The 24,486-nt window shown below is 43.7% G+C and overlaps 1 protein-coding gene across 1 annotated transcript in view; it reads left to right on the top strand.

Moving 5' to 3' along the window:
* Positions 1-24,486, top strand: part of LOC134575289 (S-adenosylmethionine synthase-like) — a 105,402-nt gene that overhangs the window by 27,756 nt on the left and 53,160 nt on the right. The window contains exons 2-5 of the mRNA XM_063434550.1: positions 14,362-14,439; positions 14,950-15,072; positions 19,065-19,177; positions 19,607-19,750. Coding sequence (XP_063290620.1) covers positions 14,362-14,439; positions 14,950-15,072; positions 19,065-19,177; positions 19,607-19,750 — 458 coding nt within the window. The remainder of the gene's footprint in view (positions 1-14,361; positions 14,440-14,949; positions 15,073-19,064; positions 19,178-19,606; positions 19,751-24,486) is intronic.

Below are 24,486 nucleotides of genomic sequence, written 5' to 3'. Positions count from 1 at the left end.
TGTAATCCCACACCTGAGGAAGACCTGCAAGGCCAATCGGAAAATGGCACAGCTTCATACCAGCAAGACTGCCAGGTTCCACTGCCTTCCACGACACCCCGTCGATCCGATGAAATCAGGTGCAAGGCGGATCAGAGCCCTACCCACGACTGGCATCGGGTGAACTAGGACACAACCGCACCGCACCCATGCTCCCCTAATTTACCACTCCGAGCTACAACAAGCGAGGGGACAAGGATATCACATGGTACATGGGGCAATCGCCCATAAAGGTGCAATGCTACGAACTAAGACTACCCGGTATTTGCTTTCCACGACTTGTTCCTCTTGAACTCTGGCCTGCTCTGCCTGGACTTATAGCTTTATTACTGCTTTTTTTTTTTTTTTTTTATTATGTTTCCCTCTCTTTTAGTATCATAATAAGGTCTCCTGAATTCCTCCTGCATAGATGCAAATGTATGCCACTCATAACTCTTACCTCACATGTTGCGGTTACTTTTGTTTCTTCCTAGGGAGAAGTAATGCTAAATCTACACCACCTTAGAACTAGGCAGTATAATTGTAAGCTAGAGAGCCCAGGAGACGTGGTCACACGCTTTAGTAAATGCGCCCTAATATGCAATGTTCCTGTTTAGAGTCGGTTACCATGTTCTGCCATTTTGACACCGCAGTGACCTGAAGTTATTTTTGCATAGCCTATAAACTGAGCATGTATATGTATACTATAGTTTCAAAATACTTACCCTTGATGTCAGTTTATATGCCAGTTGTCTATGATTTATGTTGCCAGCTTACTGACATAATCGACGTTTAACTATCAACGTTTAACTATGAGCCAAGCATGACTAATATATATAAAAATTGTGCAGTCTAAATCTATGTCTATTAACCTAGAATCGCAGGTATCTGCTGTTGTGGCAATGCCTGCGTGTATGTACTCTCTATGCACACCAAAATAAAGAATTACAAAAAAAAAAAAAAACTTTCATTCCTGGGCAGTCATACAGTCTCAAAAGCAACATGTCCAGCAAAGCAATCTGGTTTTATTAATATGTAAAAACTGAAATGGGCAAGTCCTATATTTGACCCTGTAACTCTACAAAATCATATAACACTTGTACATGGGGGTTACTGCTGTATTTGTGAAACATTGCTGAACACAAATATTAGTATTTCATGTATAGTGATAGCGGTGATGATATCAGCGAGAGTGCAGTTTTTGGATGTAAAATGCAAAAAAACAAATATGAACACTAATTTTGGCCAGAGTTTGTGACTAAGTGGCTACTAATAAAGACTGGACACACCCCATTTTCAATACCCTGGGTGTACTGCTTCTGCAAATGGTATGCCATGATTGTTAATTCACATTCCTGGGCTGTCATACAGTAACGAAGGCCCAGCAAAGTACCTGACAAATTTCCATTTGTAAAAACTGAAAATGGCAAGCTCTATATTTGACTCTGTAAATCTGCACATGAGAGGTAACAGTATTATGACATTCACAGTTAAAAATGCCACGCAGAACTTGGAAAATAACATTTAATTTCTTACACTTTTTTATATTTAATTCATATTAAATTATGTTTCATATATAAACATAATTTCTCCTAAACAAAATTATTTTTTTTAATATTCTTTATTTTTCGTGCAACAAGATGTACAAACAAGCCTGCGGTGCCCCAACAGCAGGCACAGGCGTAGTAGAGTAGAGCATTATCATGACAAGATACAGTCGCACATTTTGGTGATACAAGATGTAAACGTATGGTCAATAATAATAGGTATGAGAAATCGTACATGTTACTGAGTATGAGAAAATACATTAAGAAATAATAGAAAACACAAACATTACCCTTAAGACTGGACTGTTAAGACGTACCCTCCTAGTATAAACTGAAGCTGGAGAGGTGGACTCCAGGGTACTCAATTACTTTATATGTTAGGGGTCTCTGGGCATCTCTTTATTCGGTTTAAATGCTCAAACATCTGACCTTCATTATATACATAATGCCCGGGCAGGGTGACCTCATAATGAGAGTGCTGTCAGATATTTTATATTAACTTGTCACGGTAGCAGTGTAGCATGTGTTTCAAAGGCACATTTGATACAAGAACGGTGGCTAATGTGGGGTAGTCCTGCTTGTACCAGCCCTTCAGCCTAAAGCTATGCAAAAAGTGCATCTCATAACAAATAACTTTGTAAGTTAACTCGATCTGTGCCATATTAATTAAATCAGCTAGAACTATATGTTACATGCCCGCGCCACTCCCGTGACAAGCACACTTAATAAGCACCGTTCAAGTTAATAAAATACAGTCATTAGTGTCAATATTAATAAAGCCTAAGCGTCAGAAATGGTCTATGGCTGCGCATTTTAACATTTAGCAGGCCGGGGTGCATTAATGAAATTTCCCTGCGTAATACCTCTATCCCGCACTGCGGTGATGCCATCCCTAAAGACCTCTTAATAGCAGACAGTAAAGTAATAATAATAACGAGGAATGGAAAAATAAAAATAAAATCAAGTAAAATCAAAAAACGGAGAAATATCAAAACATGTAACTTCGCAGTTTGTCTCCTGCGGGCTTAATAAAATTTCCTTTAAGTGTACAAAAAACTTAGAACTAAGGGTTACCACAGTAGCCACTGAAGTAAACGTTTTATAGTCCGCTTTGGGCAAGAGGTTGGTATAGTCCCGGTAGGGTGTTAGCGGGGCCAGGGTTAAAGAGACCATGGGGATGCTGGCGGCGCCGGTTGTTCCCCAGCTAGTTAGGTCTGAGTTAGGTTCAGCAGCCGTGATTTTTTATGCGCTGTTCCTGCTTCGTTGGCTGGTCGCCTCGTCAGGCTGGCCCCCTCGTATGTGGAGGCTGCGTCTGTCGTCGGTGTAGTGGAGGCCTGCAGTGGCAGGTGTAGCGCCCTCAGGAATCCTGCTGGGTCTTCCTGCGCCGACAGGGTTAAAACCGAGTCTCCCTGTTGCACCACAAGAGCGCCCGATACTCCCCAGCGATATCTTATCCCATTTTCCCTGAGCTCTTTCGTCACGGGGATGAACCTCCGTCTCTCTAATAGGACATTAAATAGTAAGTCATCGTATATGCGGATGGAGCATCCATCTACCACGACGGTAGGGGTGCCCCTTGCTCGGGCTAAGATTGCAGACTTAATGGATATGTCTCTGGTAACATCTATGATGTCCCTGGGTGCATCCGCAGGGGCAGTTTGGGCCTTCCGTATTCGGAAAGCAGTCGTGATGGGTAATGCTCCCGCTGTGGGTCTCACTCCCAGCACTGCTGCCGCTGCATTGGCAAACTCAAGGATAGTTTCTGTGCCCACTCTTTTGGGTGCCCCGTGGATCTGCACATTTTTCCTGCGGTGTCTGGCCTCTAATGATGTGACTTTGCGGGTTAGTCCATGTATTTGCTGGGACATTGTCTTCATTTGGGCCTGTGTCTCCAGCAACTCCTGCTCTCTCCTCCCCTCTTTCTTTTCAGCTGCACAGATTCTTGCAGCGAGACTATCGACTTTGGCGTGCACACCAGCCAAGTCAGCCTTCCAGACCTCCCTTAAGTCCACCAATATTTTTTTAATATCCCCCTTAGTGGATGGTGAGGTGTCAGAATCGGAGTCTTCACTCCCGTACACGCCGTTCAAGGCTGGTGTACTGCTGTCATCCTCCGACGAGTCTTCCGCAGAGCTTGAGTCTTGTGGACCCATGGGCGCCATCTTGGGCTGTGCATGCTGCTGCGGCCTTTCGAAGGATGCACGGATGTCTGGTTGCTTAGTGCTCCCCGAGTGGGTCAGCTTACGATGTCTGCGTCCCATTTTTCTCCTGGAGTACTCTGGTATTAATATTTCTGTCTTTCGGGTTATTCTCCGTGGCTTTTTAGTCTGTATATCAGTGTGGTCTGCAGGAGCTCCACACCAGCACGTCTTGTTACTTGCTCGGCTAGCTGATCAACAAAATTATTTTTAATAACTGTGGGTGCACTTAACCCATTAACGCCGTTAGGGCGTTCTATGCCATCCCGCATTTAGTGGGCTTTAAAGCCGTTACGGTGGTATAGAACGCCGTAACGGCTTGTAGCCCTGGAGCGCCCGGGATACTTACCTACCCGGCGCTCCGCTACGGGAGGACTGCCTCACAGCCCAGGCAGCCCTCCCACGGCAAAAGAAGCCCCCGGGGGCCATGCGATCGCTCTCAAAGAGCGATCACATGGCCCCCTATAGCTGGCTGTAGATCTGCCAGCAGGGGGACTGTCTGAGCTGTCAGACAGTCCCCCTGCTGGTGGGATCTGTAAAAAAAAAATGATTAGACATGTTATAAAATAAAATAAATGTATTAATATATATATATATATATATATATATATATATATATATATATTATATATATAATACAATACCAAACAATTTTGCACTCCAGCTATCCCTTCAAGTATTACCTGGTGCTCGACTGCACAATGTATAGATGGATGAAAAAAGCCAGCACTCCGGGTCTTGTAAAAAAAAACTTCTCAGGTTTTATTCCAACAGTCAATTTCTATTGGAACTGAAACGTTGACTGTTGGAATAAAACCTGGCTTTTTCATCCATTTATATATATAATATATATACATATTATATATATTTAACGTCATAAATAGTGTATTTTAATACTAATATAAGTACATATATTAGTATTAAAATACACTTAGAATGACGTTACATATATATAATATCTATATATATTATATATATATATAATAGATATATACACATATATTATATATATATACGTATAATTACAATAATAAATAAATAAAATAATAAAATTACTAAATAAAATATTGAAACAAAATTTAATATAAATTATATATTCATATGTCATTTCATTCTAACTGTATTTTGTTATTTATATATATATATATATATATATATATATATAGATATAGATAAATACATATAATTACATAAAAGATTACATTAGTATACACGTAGAATTTAAATACCTATAAATGCATATATATTAAAATTCTACATGTATATTTAAGTAATCTTTTAACATAATTATGTGATTTGATTAATTAAAATTTGATTGACATGCCTGACAACACAGGGAGAAAGTGCAGAGAATTTAATTCGCAAGCACTATATTTGACCCTGTAACTCTCCAAGACTCCATAAAACCTGTACATAGGGGGTACTGTTTTACTCAGGAGACTTCACTGAACTCAAATATTAGTGTTTCAAACTGGTAAATTGTATTACAATGATGATATTTTAAGTAAAAGTTACATTTTTTGCATGTTCTTTACAAACGGACAGCACTTTTATGGACTATATTATTGTTGTAATATGTTTTACTGTTTTAAAACACTAATATTTGTGTTTAGTGAAGTCTCCCAAGAATAACAGTACCTCCCATGTACAGGTTTTATGGTGTTTTGGAAAGTTAGAGAGTCACATATAAGGCTTGGATTTCATTTTTTTGAAATTTGCCAGATTGGTTATGTTGCCTTTGAGAGCGTATGGTAGCCCAGGAATGAGAATTACCCCCATGATGGCATACCATTTGCAAAAGTAGACAACCCAAGGTATTGCAAATGGGGTATGTCCAGTCATTTTTAGTAGTCACTTAGTCACAAACACTGGCCAACTATTCGTTTTTTGCTTTTTTCACACAAAAACAAATATGAACGCTAACTTTGGCCAGTGTTTGTGACTAAGTGGCTACTAAAAAAGACTAAACATACCCCACTTTCAATACCTTGGGTTGTCTACTTTTTCAAATGGTATGCCATTATGGGGGTAATTCTCATTCCTGGGCTACCACACCGTCTCAAAGGTAACATTACTAATCTGGCAAATTTCAATTTGAAAATGGAACGTGCTATATTTGACCCTGCTTTCCAAAACACCATAAAACCTGTTAATGGGGGGTACTGTTGTACTCGTGAGACATCGCTGATTACAAATATGTGCATTTTTTTTGCAGTATTATGTACATTATTATGACATTCACAGCTAAAATGTGTCATTTTTTTAAATGACAAATTTAAAAAAAAAATCTTATTTTCTTTAAATTTTATTCATAATAAATTATGTTCCATGTATGAATAGTTAATGGTAAATGAAAGCCCTGTTTCTCCTGAACAAAATGATATATAATAAGTGTGGGTGCACTTAATGTGACAGCGTTGAATTACGGTTGAAAAGACATATAGCGCAAATTCCAGTTTTTGTTTACGTTTTGTTTTGATCAGAACGTGCTCTATTGACTCCATCCTGAAGGGGTTAATTCAAATAGGTAAATTGCATGATTTTGCTATTACATGACGAAAAGTCATGATTTTATTAAAGACACGGAGGCGAGTATTGCATATCCCTTTCTTTACTGTCCACCAATAGCAGCAAAGAATACAAATATAATGAAAAAATGAAGAACATACATTAACATAGGCCCCTCCCCGCTCAGGTCCCGGTATATTAGGCAGCACTTCCCTTCCATATCCCTCTTTCTGAAGATGCGACCTAGTAACAATGTCCGAACAAGAACAAAAAACAGAGTCCAATAGTCCAAATAAGAGATTCTCACAACAGGGAAGCACGACCAGATGAGCTGTAGGACCAGAGATTATCAGCGGGAAGAGTCCATTCAACTTGGATAACAGCATGCCATCTTGTTGGATTAGGCTGTGAAAACATAAAGAGACAGGAGCCGAGAGGTTAAGATCAATAATTGCAACTATTGTCAGGTACCAACTGAGGAGAAAATTCCAAATAAATACAAACCCACATCCTAGGGTGATTAGTAAGCCTATCATAACATAAACCTATCCTTGAGACATGGCCCCACTTACCGTACCCAAATATTCCATGTGACTCGTTGCAACCTACGAAATAAGGGGTGGGGAGACATTAATAATAAACGTGGGTGGGACAATACTCGCCTCCGTGTCTTTAATAAAATCATGACTTTTCGTCATGTAATAGCAAAATCATGCAATTTTATAACAAGACACGGAGGCTCATATTGCAAGTTTAAAGCTGATTAACTACGGCCGTAAAAGAATGTGGGGCCGGGCGAAAGTAAAATTCACGGAAGGTAGATTCCCTAGACCAGTCGGCTGTCCTCATAATATCTTCCAGACGAGCCCCTGCAGTCATCATCGAGGATGCTGAGGCCCCCCGGACCGAATGGGCGCCGAAGATCGCGGTATCGATGCCTGCCTGATCCAATAACCATCGCACCCATCGTGACAATGTGGTGCTAGAGACCGGTCGGAAAGGTGGCCGAAAGGATAGGAACAGCTGTGGGGATACCTGTGAACGATGACATCTGGTACGATCTTCGTATTCGCGAAGGCAAGTCACGGGACATAATGCTGGAGAGGTCGGAAAAGCGGGGTAGGACACCGACTTGATAGAGGTTTTTGTCCGGCGACTGATGTTGAACGTGACCCCGTCCGGGGTGTATGACTTGGCATCGAAGTCCAGGGCTCTAACGTCCGAAACTCTCTTGCAGGATACGAGGCAGAGCAGGCAGACCAATTTGGCAGAAAGTTGTTTCAGGGAGAGCGCTGAGTTAGCGGGCCACGACGAGATAAAGGATAGTACAATGGACACATCCCATGACGTGGAGTAGCGAGGTCTGGGTGGTCGGGAGAATCGTGAGCCCCGGAGGAGCCGGCACACCAAGTGATGTTGACCCGCCGGGCATCCATCGAAACCTTGATGAATTGCCGAGATGGCTGACCTGTAAAGGTTGATAGTCCTGTAAGCCTTCCCCGCCTCGAAGAGGGACGTCAAAAATAGCAGAACCATGGTTACAGGGGCCGAAACGGGATCCACGTCCCTAGCCATGCACCAGCCAGTCCAAGCTCGCCAAGCTGACCCATAGGCTCGTCTAGTTCCTGGGGCCCATGCTTCCGCCAACAGGCGTCTAGTTGTGTCCGAAACTCCTTGGATTTCCCAGGGTCCCCGGAGATCCGCCATGCCAGGAGTGGGAGGGAGCCGTCCAACCGGAGCGGGTGACACCGTCCCATTGGGTCTAGCAGCAGATTGTGGCGTGGCGGTAGCAACCGTGGGTAGTCCATCGTCATCTCGAGAATCTGGGGGAACCAAGACTGGGTTTCCCAGAATGGGGTTACCATGACTAATTCTGCCCGGTGTCTGCGGGTCTGAAGGAGGGAGCGTGGAATCATGGAAAACGGTGGAAAGGCATATAGGAGGTCCCCGTTCCAGTCTTGCAGGAAGGCGTCTACTGCCTCCGCCATCGGGTCTGGCCTCCAGCTGAAGAATCGAGATAGCTGGGTGTTGAGTCGGGAAGCGAAGAGGTCGATAGAAAAGGGACCCCCAGAGAAATGATAAACTGGAGAACACCTCCGTGTCCAACTTCCAGTCGCTGGAGTCTGAAAGATAACGTGACCCCCAGTCTGCTTGGACGTTGTGCAGACCAGGTAGATACTCCGCGTGAACCATCAGGTTCCGTTCCAGGCAGAATTACCAAAAGTCCTTCGCCAGGGTGGCCAACACTGCTGATTGTGTACCCCCCAGATGGTTGACATATCTCACCGCCGAGACGTTGGCCATTCGTAGGCGGATGCAGGTTAGGGCTCTGTCCCTCGCGAAGCTGCGGATGGCGAAGGAGCCTGCCAGAAGTTCCAGTGCGTTGATGTGTAGCCGTGACTCGGCTGCCGACCAACGACCCCCTGTAGATATCCCGTCGCAATGGGCCCCCCATCCGTGGAGGCTTGCATCGGAATCGATTGTGAATTCCGGTTGCGGGCCGAAGATCGCCTTGCGTTCCATGCAGAGAGGTTGAGAATCCACCAACGCAGTTCGTCTTTCGTTTCGGTGTCCAGTGACACTTGGTCTGCGTAAGACGCACCGGTTCTCAGGTGTGCGATCTTCAGGCACTGCAGTGCCCGGTAGTGGAGTGGGCCCGGGAACACTGCCTGTATAGATGAGGCCAGTAAGCCAATGAGCCGTGCCAGCTGTCGCAGGGTGAGTTGGGGCCGAACTAGGGCTCTGCGTAACTCCTTGCGTATGGCGAGAATCTTGGACCTTGGCAGGCTCAGAGCCGCCTCCTTTGAGTTCACGAGGAATCCTAGGAATTCCATTTGCATGGCGGGGGTTAGGCATGACTTTTCCCAATTGATAACGAAGCCCAAGCGGGAAAGGAGGTCTATGGCCAGCCGTAGGTGGGCAAGGAGAGTGGAGCGATCTTGAGCCATAAGGAGTATGTCTAAGTATACGATTAGACGAACTCCCCGGCTGCGTAGCCATGCCATGACAGGACGTAGTAGCTTTGTGAAGCACCACGGTGCTGAGGAGAGGCCGAAGGGTAGGCATGTAAACCGCCAAGTCTCGCGTTGCCATTGGAAGCGTAGGAGGTCTCGGGAGTCCGAGGCAATTGGCACCGTCAAGTATGCATCCTTGAGGTCTAGCTTTGCTAGCCAGTCTCCGTGAAGGAGAAGGTCCCGTAATAGGTGAATACCTTCCATTTTGAAATGGCGGTATCGGACTATGGCATTGAGGGGGCGTAGATTTATGACAGGCCTCAATTGTCCGCCTTTCTTTTCCACTAGGAAAATATTGCTTATGACCCCTGTGGGTTCGGGAGGTGCTTTTTCTATAGCCCCTTTGGTAAGAAGGGTGGAAAGCTCCATGTCGATCCGTCTGCGATCCTGGAGTGAAAAGCAGATCGGTCGAGGAGGGGGAATGTGTACGATGTTGTCTATCAGTTCTATGTGAAACCCTCGAATGGTAGTCAGTACCCAGGGGTCTGAGGTAATTTGTGACCAAGCTGGCAAATAATGTCGGAGTCTGCCCCCTACACAAACATGAGAAAAAACATGAGGCTTGAGGTAACTCACCGTAGGGTCGTCTCGAACCAGGTTGTCCTCGGAAGCCTCTAGATCGCCACGGGCGTCCTCAAGATGGGAAGAAGGAGGGGTGGGTGTTAGCCTCCTGGTATTGGGAGCGTTGGTGAAAGGAGCCTCGTCCCGTGCCACGGGATTGGAAATAGTTCCGGCCGGACAGACGGCTCCTGGATCTGCCGGCCCTGGTAGAGACCCGTCCCTGGAAAACTCGCCTCATAGAGGATTGAGCCTTATCCAGGGCAGTAAATGCCCCAACAAAACGCCCCAGGTCTTTTATAAAGAAATCGCCGAAGAGGAGGCCTTGGGCGTCCTTACCGGCTTCTGTTAGGGCGAGGTTAGCCAATTTGGGCTCTATCTTAAATAAGATAGCCTTACGTCTCTCAATAGATAATGAGGTGTTAACATTCCCTGCAATACAGATTGCTCTCTGGACCCAACCACGTAGGTCTTCAGGGTCAACCATGCGGTTTTCCGCTCTGGCGTCTTCCGCCAAATCAAAAAGTTTAGCCAGTGGGCCAAATATGTCCAGGTGTTTATCCTGGCAGGATTTTAAGGCGGATTCGAGCCCTTTACGGGGGTTCCAGCCTAGCTTGGTAAGGAATTGGGTCATCTTGGGGTCTACCTCTGGAGTGTCGCAAACTTTGTTAGGCACAACAGGCCTTGGACACTCTGCCCTCAATTTGTTGCGTGCCGCTTTACTAAGTGGGTGTCGCACCCACTTCTCTAAATATGTGGCAACATGGTCGGCCGGGAGCCACTCTGCCGATCTCGGATGGTGTAAATCATCCGGGTCGAAGAGTGGAACGCCCGACGGGTCCACAAGGGCGGACTCCGCGGTCGCGGAGTGCCTAGTCCCTGGTTCGCCTCCGGACGTCTCTGCCTGGGCAGAGGGAATGAGGTCAAAACCTGAATGAGCGGCATCCGCTTCGGAGTCGCTGTCAGACTCAATCCTAGCCTCCTCACTTGACCCGATTTCTGAGTCGGAGTCGCTCTCTACCTGTGCTCTGGCACATTTCCATAGCCGCGCCCGTTCTGCCTGGTGCGGAAAGGCTCTCTTGCGTGGTTTTGACACGCTTTCAGGGGCGACCGAAGGTACGCCAGTAATGGTGTTTCTGGAGGCAGAGGGACCTTTAGATTTGTGGGTAGCTTTCCTGGGTAAATCTCCTGGTGGGTCCACAGGAGGACGCGGCTGAGGCATCGTGGAGCCCGAGTAACGCTCGTCCAAAGGACGTGGCTGGAGGGCCTGGGAAATGGTGTGGGAGAGAGTAGAGGACATGGACCCCATGGCTGCCATAATGGCGTCTGTCACTGAGCGCTGTAGCGCTAAGAACTGAGTCCCATCTGAGTGGGTAGTTCTGTCGGAGCGAGCAGGTGAATTACCTGAGGTGACAGGGCCTTCTCCCCTGCTGAGTGGGGTATCAGACTCCCCAGAGGGAGGTGAACCAGAATTTAGTCTGGGTTTAGGCATTTTAAATAGAGTGGGTATAATTAGTGAATCAATAAATCTCAAGAAAAACTGACAAGGAACAGTTTTTGGGTTAGTCACCCAAAGTACTAACAAGCAAAAGAAAAAAGCGATCTCACCAGGGCCCAGACCAGTGCACACTCTGACAGGGAATAGGGAAGAAGACAGGAGGTAGAAAATGGCCGCCGAGAATCTCGCGCGATTCGCGGTAAAATAAAGTACGGTGAATAAAAGTAAAAACCAAACATTCGGAATGGGCCGTTTGCAAGAAACAGGCGAACGCGGCAAAACAGCCGAATGGCCCTAACTGCCGAACGGTGATAGCGATGTGTGTGCACAATGAAAAAGACAGCTTGAGAAAAAATGTGCGCAAGATGGCGCCGATGCGGGAAAAAGCAATGAAGAAAGTAAAAACGGGGAGTCAGAGAAAAAAGAGGGGTCTGGACCCTGGGCACAAATAGCAACTACCAAGTATAGTAGAGAGGAAAAACCAATAAAAGCAAGAAGCAAGAAGGTAAATCAGAATAGAAAAAATGATAATACAAAATTAATAAAATATTAATAAAATATATAAAATACTAATAAAAATAATAATAACAATAATAATAACGATAGCTAACGGTTATACAGAAAAAAAAACAACTAATACTGATAATATAAATATTAATAAATTTAGAACAGTATTGAAAGAAGTGACATGTACTTATCTTTGATCGGAGCAGCAAAGAAAGAGGGATATGGAAGGGAAGTGCTGCCTAATATACCGGGACCTGAGCGCGGGGGGGGGCCTATGTTAAGGTATGTTCTTCATTTTTTCATTATATTTGTATTCTTTGCTGCTATTGGTGGACAGTGAAGAAAGGGATATGCAATATGAGCCTCCGTGTCTTGTTATAAAATTATGATTAAACTAACGTATAGCTCAAATTCTAGGTTTTATTTTGGTCAGAACTTGCAATTGCTGCTGTCCTTAAGGGATTAATACAAAATCTCTTTATCTTCATATTGTATTGCTGTACTAAAGTGGGGAAGTACAGGGCTCCACAAGATGTTTCCTGAGTGTGGCACACATTTATTTAGTATTATAAAATCACATATGGCCCGTTTCATGATAGAAACATGCATGCATGAGTTTTTTCATCTATTCCTGGTCTTAGAAGGTGGATGGATGGAAAGTTAATCGGCTATTAATCACTTGTTACCATGTGCACCACTCTTTCTAGTTGTGTATGTAAATTGAAGTATGTTAGTAAACTTTAAACTCCACCTTCTTAACCCTGTATACTACACCTATGATCCAATGAGACAACATTCAATGTTTAACATCATAGCTCTTTAGGAATGTGATAAACAAAAACAACTTAAAACATTGTATTTACTTTTTATGTTTCGTATGACTTTTTGCTTCATAAATAAATCTAAGTAATACACTGTATCTTGGATGGACTTCTGACTTTGATCTGCTCTGCTGTCTGGAGTGAGCTCCTGATTCTAAGCTAGGGGCCAGAAACAATGTTTCCTGGACCAATATCACTTGTACATATATAGTATCTCTTAAAAAGAACAAATTATGGCTGTTACCCTCAAGTAGATTTGTTTAAGAATATATAGCTTGATTTACTGAATAAAGTAGCTGCTTAAAGAAGCTGTAGTCAATAGCAAACGTAAGCTGAATTCTGAAGGTATGCCTTGCATAAGTCTTAAATTCTTTACACTTTCTCTCAGCTATAAATATGGCAAAGAAATGTAAAAGCACCACATATTGTACTGTACTCCACTGTTTTACTGAACGTGTTAATTAATTGTGCTGGCACTCCTGACCTAGTAAGACTATATAACTGGTCGCACTATGCATAGTACATATATGAAATAAATGCTTTTTTTACACCTGTGAAACCCTAAAATAGTGGTCTGCAACCAGTATGCCTCAGCACTGCGCTAGGTATGCCATTGCATGGTTTCTGAGAGCAGTGCCAGATGTGCCACCGTCGCCACGTCACGACATGTTATTTGTTTAGCATTTGTTTAGTAGTCTCATGCTGCTCCATCATGGAGCTGCACACAAACTAAGTTGGGAGAGGAGCTCCACCATCTCCCCCTCAGCAAAAGAATTGCGGGTTTCGCATGACAGGCCGAATATCGGTAGCCCTCACACTTTTGCTATTAGAGGTAAAACAGCAAGGAGTGGGACACAAATATGTATGAATGTATATATGTGTGTCTGTGTTTGAGAGTGTGACTGTTTTTGTCCTTGAGTGTGAGTGTGTCTGTGAGTGTGTGTGCCCATGTAAGTGCAAATACCTTGCATTACATCACCACATTAGTTATTATTTTATAGTATAAATTGATAATATAAATAAAATGTATGCATCATTTATGTATGTATGCCTTGCGTGAGAAAAGGTGCCTTAAAGCAGCACTGCCACCCCTGAAATATGTGTATTTCATAAAGATAAAATCATTATTAAATACTCATATTGGCTGTGTTGGAATTTCAATGAAGTTCCAATCCAGTCAAGAGATATTTTGCAGGTTCCTCCATAGACCTCAATGCTGTACTTGTGTGCACATGCAAGAGTCAGCAGTGACGTCTGCTCCTGGTGCTGAAGCAAAGAAAATGGCCGTGCCTACAAGGAACTGGTTCAGGTATGCAGAACTCTCATTTCCCTGCTCCCTGGCCACCGGAACCACAGTGGCAACGGCATCGCTGGGGGTCTTTGCAAATTCTGCAAAGTCCCCTGTGACAGTGCCGCTTTAGCACCATTTAGTAAAAATCAAATGGCGGCAGTTTCCATATTCTAGACACTTTTATTTTATAATTTTGAAACAAAGTTACTACAGAAAATTAAATAATTTTTTTTGGAGTAACTTTGGTCCATTGCCAAATTGATCAGTTTTTTTTTTTTTTTTCTAATTTTCAAGTATTTTAATTAATGTTATAAACTAATGTGATTTCATTTTAATTTAACTAGTAAATAAGATAATTTTATTTTCAGATTTTAACCTGTTTTATGCTTTTTGCCTTTCAGATAAAATATGTGACCAGATCAGTGATGCAGTTCTTGATGCCCACATATTGCAGGACCCAGATGCTAAAGTTGCTTGTGGTAAGTAGCTTGCATACCACTACAGCTTGCGTACCACTACAGCTTGCCTATCACTACAGCTTGCGCACCACTACAGCTTGCATACCACTACAGCTTGCCTACCACTACAGCTTGCGCACCACTACAGCTTGCATACCACTACAGCTTGCCTATCACTACAGCTTGCGCACCACTACAGCTTGCATACCACTACAGCGTGCCTATCACTACAGCTTGCCTATCACTACGGCTTGCATACCACTACAGCTTGCCTATCACTACAGCTTGCCTATCACTACAGCTTGCGCACCACTACAGCTTGCATACCACTACAGCTTGCCAATCACTACAGCTTGCCTATCACTACAGCTTGCCTATCACTACAGCTTGCATACCAGTGTTTTGTAGTGCTTGGAAAAAATTTAAATTCAAATATCATGTAAATAGTAGCCTACTTTACTTAGACAATTTACTACAATAGGAGTATTTAAAGGCGATATAAGGAATACATCTCTATGTTTTTCGTTCTAGAGACTGTATGCAAAACTGGAATGGTTTTACTTTGCGGAGAAATCACTTCAAGGGCTGTTGTTGATTATCAAAAAGTAGTTCGAGATACTATTAAATATATTGGATATGATGATTCTGAAAAAGGTAAGTTTTATAGTTTTCAAAGTATTTCAGTTATATAACATTTGACATCGTATTTACAAGCATCTGTGAAAGTGTTCAAAGGGCATGAAACATGCAAGCGTTTGCTATTTCATGTACTGCCCCTATATTTACCTTATACATCCTATTTTGTGGATTGAAATAAATGGGGGAGAGGTTACGTTTCTAGTTTACTGAGCCTTCTTTTTCTTTTGGACTTTGTCTTTTTCTTTGTGTGTGAGCCATCGATCGCAAGATTAACACATTCTAAACATGCTTAAATTTTGCATGCAGTGCTTATAGAATCTAGAGTGGACTTTACTAAAGTAAATAATTAGTCGTCGAGGAATAATTTCTTTGTATTAAAAGAATCACAGGCATTTGTATGGAATATCCTGTTTTTTTTGGGGGGGGGGCTTGGCTCAAAAAAACATACATGAGAATATATGCAAAGAAAAAAACATCTGCATACTAGAAACTTAAACAGATTAAAATAATAACAGGTCATTGAAGTTTTATTAAATATTAAAGTTTCCCATAGCGGGAGACAAGAGTTAATGGGAAAACAGGTAATGAGAAAGAGCAAATGTGTTACTCAAATGTTCGATATGATAGTCATTAAGAGCCAGATATTGCTCACTGCAATTCTGGAGTGCTGATACCTAGATTTCAGTAAGGCTTTTGACACTGTTGCACATAGAAGGCACAGCAATAAACTGCAATCTTTAAGTTTGGATTCCAATATTGTTGAATGGGTTAAGCAGTGGCTGAGTGACAGGCAACAGAGGGTTGTAGTCAATGGAGTATATTCGACGCAAGGTCTAGTTACCAGTGGGGTACATCAGGGATCTGTACGTAGACCCATTCTCTTTAATATTTTTATTAGTGATATTGCAGAAGGTCTTGATGGTAAGGTATGTCTTTTTGCCGATGATACACAGCTATGTAACAGGGTTGATGTTCCAGGAGGGATAAGCCAAATGGCAAATGATTTAGGTGAACTAGAAAAAAAATGGTCAGAGCTGTGGCAACTGACATTTAATGAGGATAAGTGCAAGATAGCAGAATGCTTGGTTGTATAGGGTGAGGTATTAGCAGTAGAAAGAGCAGGGCCGTTTGAAGGAATTTGGGGGCCCCAAGCAAAACGGACATGGAGGCCCCCCCAAACTCCAACCCCCCCCACCCCCCACATGCACGCTCAAGGTCTGGGCCCCCCGGCGCCCCCCTTTCCTTCCTCTCCCCCTCCCCCAAATTTCCTCCCTCCCTCTCCCCCCACTCCCTCAAATTTCCTCCCTCCCCCCCACTCCCTCAAATTTCCTCCCTCCCTCTCCCCCCACTCCCTCAAATTTCCTCCCTCCCTCTCCCCCCCACTCCCTCAAATTTCCTTCCTCCCCCTCCCCCCCACTCCCTCCCTCTCCCTTCCACTCCCTCTCATTTCCTTCCTCCCCCCTCCAATTTCCTTCCTCCCCCTCCAATTTCTTTCCTCTCCCCCTCCAATTTCCTTCCTCCCTCCCCCCTCCAATTTCCTTCCTCCCTCCCCCCTCAAGTTTCCTTCCTCCCTCCCCCCTCAAATTTCCTTCCTCTCCCCCTCCCTCAAATTTCCTTCATCTCCCCCCCAAATTTCCTCCCTCCCTCTCCCCCCACTCCCTCAAATTTCCTCCCTCCCTCTCCCCCCCACTCCCTCTCATTTCCTTCCTCCCCCTCCAATTTCCTTCCTCCCCCTCCAATTTCTTTCCTCTCCCCCCTCCAATTTCCTTCCTCCCTCCCCCTCAAGTTTCCTTCCTCCCTCCCCCCTCAAATTTCCTTCCTCTCCCCCTCCCTCAAATTTCCTTCCTCTCCCCCCCAAATTCTCCTCCCTCCCCCCCCCACTTCCTCAAATTTCCTCCCTCCCTCTCCCCCCCACTCCCTCTCATTTCCTTCCTCCCCCTCCAATTTCCTTCCTCCCCCTCCAATTTCTTTCCTCTCCCCCCCTCCAATTTCCTTCCTCCCTCCCCCCTCAAGTTTCCTTCCTCCCTCCCCCCTCAAATTTCCTTCCTCTCCCCCTCCCTCAAATTTCCTTCCTCTCCCCCTCCCTCAAATTTCCTTCCTCTCCCCCCCCAAATTTCCTCCCTCCCTCTCCACCCCACTCCCTCAAATTTCCTCCTTCCCTCTCCCCCCCACTCCCTCAAATTTCCTCCCTCCCTCTCCCGCCCACCCACTCAAATTTCCTCCCTCCCTCTCCCCCCCCACCCACTCAAATTTTCTCCCTCTCCCCCCCACCCACTCAAATTTTCTCCCTCTCCCCCCCCACCCACTCAAATTTTCTCCCTCTCCCCCCACTCAAATTTTCTCCCTCCCCCCCACTCAAATTTTCTCCCTCCCCCCACTCAAATTTTCTCCCTCCCCCACTCAAATTTTCTCCCTCCCCCCACTCAAAATTTTCTCCCTCCCCCACTCAAAATTTTCTCCCTCCCCCCCACTCAAAATTTTCTCCCTCCTCTCCCCCCAAATGTCCTCCCTCCCTCTCCCCCACCCCCCACTCACTGAAATGTCCTCCCTGAGTCCCTGACACCCGGCGGGCGCGCGAGGGAGCACTCTCCCTGGCTGAGTGCTTCCTCTTCAGCTCCCTCGCGCCGCGTACTGATGCCGGAGCCGGAAGATGACGTCATCTTCCGGCTCCGGCATCAGTACGGTGTGCAAGGGAGCTGAAGAGGAAGCACTCAGCCAGAGAGAGTGCTCCCTCGCGCGCCCGCCGGGTGTCAGCAGGGCCAGCCTCTGGGGGGCCCTGAGGTGACCAGCTGCTGGGCCCCCCAGGAGAAGAGGCTGGCCCAGTGGGTACATAACCGGGGTCGCAGGGCCCCCTGCGACCCTGTATGTAGCCACTGAATGTGGGGCCCGGACGACCTGAGCAGTCCGGGCCCCCCAGGACCGCATGCCCCTGCCGGCTCTGCTTGGGGCCCCGGGCCAGCTCGTGGCCCCAAGCAGTTGCTTGTTTTGCCTGTCGGCTAGCGACGGGCCTGAGAAAGAGGGAAGTGCTCATGCCATTGTGCAGAACACTGGTGAGACCTCACTTGGAGTATTGTACGCAGTACTGGAGACCGTATCTTCAGAAGGATATTGATACTTTAGAGAGAGTTCAGAGAAGGGCTACTAAGCTGGTTCATGGATTGCAGGATAAAACTTACAAGGAAAGGTTAAAGGATCTTAACATGTATAGCTTGGAGGAAAGACAAGACAGGGGGGATATGATAAAAACATTTAAATACATAAAGGGAATCAACACAGTAAAGCAGGAGACTATATTTAAAAGAAGAAAAACTACCACAACAAGAGGACATCGTCTTAAATTAGAGGGGCAAAGGTTTAAAAATAATATCAGGAAGTATTACTTTACTGAGAGGGTAGTGGATACATGGAGTAGCCTTCCAGCTGAAGTGGTAGAGGTTAACACAGTGAGGGAGTTTAAGCATGCGTGGGATAGGCATAAGGCTATCCTAGACGTAGGATAAGGCCAGGGACTAATTAAAAGTATTTCAAAATATTGGGTAGACTAGATGGGCTGAATGGTTCTTATCTGCTGTCACATTCTATGTTTCTATCAATTCTGTCAAAAAACAAACAAAAAACAAACAAACAAAAACACACATATATATATCAGAAGGGGAAAAAGCTGCACTCACGGTCTTCCATTAAAACTTCAATTTATTGGATATGTGGATATGCATTAAAAGATCGATGTTTCAGTCCCACATCTAGGACTTTCTTTCCTGAATGAATATATATAATCTCAAAGGGAAAGGTCTAACAGTTTGAAGTAGAGAAACAGCATTGCAAACTGTAGTGAAATCCCAGAATGACATGTAGTATTTTTACTCTGAAACACTGTGTTACTCATTTATATGTTTGTCTAAATGTCAGGATATCAACCAGTGCATAATTGTGAAACCTTTTGAATGAATGAATTACATTCAAACAGTTTTATTTCATAGATTCTAACCATGTATTTTTTATAATAGGTTTTGACTATAAGACATGCAATGTTCTTGTAGCTCTGGAACAGCAATCTCCTGATATAGCGCAAGGTGTTCATTTAGATCGGAAAGAAGAGGATATAGGCGCTGGGGATCAGGTATCTAATTATTCTTACTCTTAAAAGCTACATTAGCGCCTTCACTTCCAGAAGAGTGTATAAATGATTTTGCTTTCATGTACTTTGACAAAACACAATTTAGTCCATAAATCAGTCCATTAGCCTGTATGGGAACCAATTTCTCTGCCAGAACCACTGGTCACTCATTTTAAAGGTCACTAAGCACCACAATTACTTGAGATTTATGAAGTGGTTTTGGCGTATAGATCATGCCCATGCAGTCTCACTGTCTTTATGTGGGTTTGGTCACACCTCCCCTGCTTTTGACTCACACAGCATCTATGAAAAAATAAATGGTTTAATTTTCAATTAGATCTTACAGTGCTTGGTCTATTTTAGGTCTATTGTTTAACACTTACGGTACTTTATTGAATATATTCCACTCATTCATTTTTTTTCATTTTTCAGGGTTTGATGTTTGGTTATGCAACAGACGAGACAGAGGAGTGCATGCCTTTAACTATTGTGCTTGCTCACAAACTTAATGCAAAGTTAGCAGAGTTAAGGCGCAATGGGGAACTGCCATGGCTCCGACCAGACTCCAAAACTCAGGTAATCAATACAAAGAGGCATTTTCAATTTAAAAAAACTATTTAACTACAATTTGATTTACCTCTCCCTTTATCAACACTACCCCTGGAACCTAGTCAGAGATTGATTTCCTAAACTGCTTCTACCTATTAAATAGATTCTTACCTAATCTTTCAAAGATATTGTTAATGCTCTCTCTATCTATATCTATATACATTAAAGAGTCACTCCAAGCACCATAACAACGTTGTGCCACTTGAAACGTTTTGGTGTGTACTTTGCACACTATCTCTCTTCTCAGCCTGACTAATGGCTTTCAGTTGCAGGATAAGGAGATTTTTCATTTTAGTCTTTGCTATGCGTACAGCATGCTCATATTGCATGCACAATCCAGGCAGCCATCTCCCTTCTGTCTTAAAGATAGTTGAACCATGGCGACTCATTTTAAGATTATGTTCTGGTAAAAGAATAGTTAATTGGAAGATTATATACAAACATTGATTTGTACTTGTACTCTCCATGGACTAAGCAAAATGCATTATAGTATTAACCCCATAAGACCGCAGGGCGTTCTATGCGTCCCAATTTTGATGGCTCTAAACGCAGCATGGCGGCATAGAACGCCCTGCGATCTTATGTACTTACCCGGTCGCCGGCGATCCCACGCTGGCGATCGCGGTATGGGGACTCACCTGGGAAGCCCAGGGAGTCCCCCTCCGTCCATGTCAGTGCCAGCAGGGGGACTGCCTGTAATGACAGGTACTCCCCCTGCTGCCTGAAAATAAAATAATAAATGTTAAATCAGTGTAAAAATAAATAATATATACTTAGATCATATATATATTCATTATTTATATGATGTAAATATATATACACACATATAGATTTACTAGCCTTAACAGAAACCTGGCTCTCCCCCTCTGACACTGCCACCCCTGCATCTTTGCCCTTCGGTGGTCTCCAACTTACCCACAACCCAAGAAACTCGGAATGTAAAGGTGGTGGTGTTGGGTTTCTCCTCTCCTCTCACTGCTCCTTTAAACCTCTTCCCACCCCCCCCCCTCCCTTCCCTCTCTTTCCCGTCATTTGAAATACATCCAATTCACCTTTTCAAACCCTTCTCTGCTAACATTGCTGTTATTTACCGTCCCCCTGGTTCCCCTCTTCTCTTCCTTGACCACTTTGCTGCCTGGCTACCCTATTTCCTCTCTTCTAACATTCCATCCCTAATTCTCAGGGACTTCAATATTCCTATAAACCCACCTTTGACCTCTGCAGCCACTAAACTACTTTCAATTACTTCCTCCCTCGGGCTATCGCAGTGGGCAAATTCTCTCACCCATGTAGCTGGCAATACCCTAGACCTAATATTCACTTATGCATGTACAGTATCTAATATCTGCAACACTCCATATCCACTCTCTGATCACCACCTCTTATCATTTGCTCTCGCGTACCCCCTCTCCCAACAACCTCAGCCTAACCCCCCTTAACTCAGGAGGGACCTTAATTCTCTTGATCTCCAGCAGTTGTCAGCTGACATTGATTCACGACTGCTGTCCATCCCTTCCCTCTCCTGTCCTTCACTGGCCATCTCCACATATAATTCTACTCTTACATCTGCCTTGAACGCTGCAGCACCACTCCAAACAAGTACCTCGAGGAGGACCCGCCTCCAACCATGGCATACTAAATCAACGCGCTACCTGCAAAGATGCTCTCGTTGTGCTGAACGCTCCTGGAGGAAGTATCGCACCCAGTCAGACTTTCTCCATTATAGATTCATATTGTGTTCATACAGTGCAGCCTTTGCCCTTGCCAAACAGTCCTTTTTTTCCTCTCTCATTAGTTCATGTTCCCGCAATCCCAGGCGTCTCTTTGACACCTTTAATTCTCTTCTTTGCCCTGCTGTGGCCACCCCCCAAACTAACCTTACTGCTGATAACTTTGCATGTTATTTCACTGACAAGATTGAACAACTAAGGAAAGAATTCTCCCCTCCTTGCCTTTCTGTTTCTCAACCACACATAGATCATTTTTTTTCTTACCCTTCAGACATTCTCCCCAGCTACTGACCAAGAGGTGGCTGCTCTTCTTTGCTCCTCTCGCCCCACCACTTGCCCACTCGATCCTGTCCCATCTCACCTTATCAGATCTCTCTCCACTTGTCTCGTGCCTTCTTTAACACACATCTTCAACTGCTCGCTCTCTTCTGGCATCGTCCCTGCTGACCTTAAACATGCCACTGTAATACCTATACTAAAAAAAACATCCCTCGACCGATCCACCCCCTCTAACTACCGTCCCATACCCCTGCTCCCTTTTTCCTCAAAGCTGCTGGAAAGACTTGTCTTTACCCGTGTGTCTCATTTCCTCAATTCCAACTCTCTCCTTGACCCCCTTCAATTTGGCTTCCACCTTCTCCACTCTACAGAGACTGCCCTTATCAAAGTTACTAACGACCTAATCGCAGCTAAATCCAAAAGCCACTACTCCATACTAATTCTTCTTGACCTCTCAGCGGCCTTTGACACCATTGATCATGCTCTCCTTCATCAAACTCTTCAATCGCTTGGTCTCTTTGACTCTGTCCTCTCGTGGTTTTCCTCTTATCTCTCCCAACGCTCATTCAGTGTCTCTTTTTCTAATGATACCTCCTCCCCACGTCCTATCTCGGTTGGAGTCCCCTAAGGCTCCGTCCTTGGTGCCCTTCTATTTTCTCTTTGTACTGCCTCTCTTGGCAAACTTATTACCTCTTTTGGATTCCACTACCACCTGTACGCCGATGACACCCAGCTATATTTCTCCTCCCCAGACCTCTCCCCTGCCGTCCTGCAACGTGTCACTGCTTGCCTTTCTTCCATCTCTGACTGGATGTCCTCCTGCTTTCTGAAACTCAATCTCTCAAAAACTGAGCTCCTTGTCTTTCCTCCTCCTAATACTGATCCTCCTCTTTCGCTCTCCCTTCAAGTTTGTGGTACCAACATCAGTCCATCCTTGCAAGCGCGCTGTCTTGGCGTCATACTTGACTCTGGTCTCACCTTTGAGCCTTACATCCAGCATGTTGCCAAATCCTGTAGATTCCATCTTAAAAACATAGCCCGCATCTGCCCCTTTCTTGCACCAGATACTAGCAAGGAGCTTGTCCATGCTCTAGTAATTTCCCGCATGGATTATTGTAACCCTCTCCTGATTGGTCTTCCCAATAGCCGCACTGCACCCCTACAGTCCGTAATGAACGCTGCTGCTAGATTGATTTTCCTCTCTAGTCGTTTCTCTCACACCTCACCCCTCTGCCAGTCCTTACATTGGCTTCCTGTATGCTATAGGAGTCAATTCAAGGTACTAACTCACACCTATAAAGCACTGAACATTTCTAGCACCTCTTATATCTCCTCACAGATCCATAGGTATGTCCCTTCTCGGTCTCTCCGCTCTGCCCGTGACCACCTCCTGTCCGTTGTCCGCACCCATACGGCCAACTCACGCTTGCATGACTTCTCGCGGGCGGCTCCTTTCCTATGGAATAGCCTGTCTACCACCATCAGACTCTCACCTAGTTTTGCATCTTTTAAGAAGTGCCTTTAAACCCATCTCTTTCGGAAAGCTTATGGCCTCCAAGACTAACCCCTACCTCACATACCTGTCACTTGTCCTCTCCTAAAGGGCAGCCCACCTTATTTGATTGCAAATTCCTGTCCTAATGTGTTTTACACCCCACCTCCTATAGAATGTAAGCTTGATTGAGCAGGGTCCTCTTCAACCTATTGTTCCTGTAAGTTTATTTGTAATTGTCCTATTTATAGTTAAATCCCCTCTCATAATATTGTAAAGCGCTACGGAATCTGTTGGCGCTATATAAATGGCAATAATAATAATAATAATAATAATAATAATACACATAAATACACATACACTGTCTACGTGTATTTTAATATAAATATATATATATAAAATTATAAATATATATTAATATCAAAATACACCTACAATTATATTGATTAAATATATATATAATTTTCATTATATATATATATATCTATATATAATAAAAAATAAATAAATATGTAAATACGTAAAAAAATCAAATAAAAAAAATAATAAATAAATAAAAAATATATATACAAGTGTAATTTCGTTCTAACTGTATTTTAAAATGAATATATATATATTGATACCAAAATACATGTAGAACGAAATAATATATATATCTATATACAAAAGTTTATATGTATATATCACTTATATATAACTATATATAAATAAAAATATTTTTTTAAAATTATATACATATATATATATATATACACACACATATATATATATATATATATATATATATATATATATATATATATATATACACACGTATATATATATAATAATTCTATGTATATATTTAAATAATTAGGTCATTTTATTAATTACACTTTGCAGGACCTGCCTGACAACCCAGACCGAAAGTTCAGGGAATTTAATTTGCTAGCACTATATTTAACCCTGTAACTTTCCAAGACACAATAAAACCTGTACATGGGGGGTACTGTTTTACTTGGAAGACTTCGCTGAACACAACTATTAGTGTTTCAAAACAGTAAAATGTATTACAACGACGATATCGTCACTGACAGTGACATTTTTTGCATTTTTCACACATAAATGGCACTTACACAGACGATATAATTGTTGTGATACGTTTTACTGTTTTGAAACACTAATATTTGTGTTTAGCGAAGTCTCCTGAGTATAACAGTACC

This window comes from Pelobates fuscus, chromosome 10 (assembly GCF_036172605.1).
Source record: "Pelobates fuscus isolate aPelFus1 chromosome 10, aPelFus1.pri, whole genome shotgun sequence".
NCBI lineage: Eukaryota > Metazoa > Chordata > Amphibia > Anura > Pelobatidae > Pelobates > Pelobates fuscus.
This window is presented reverse-complemented; position numbering and strand designations above follow the sequence as displayed.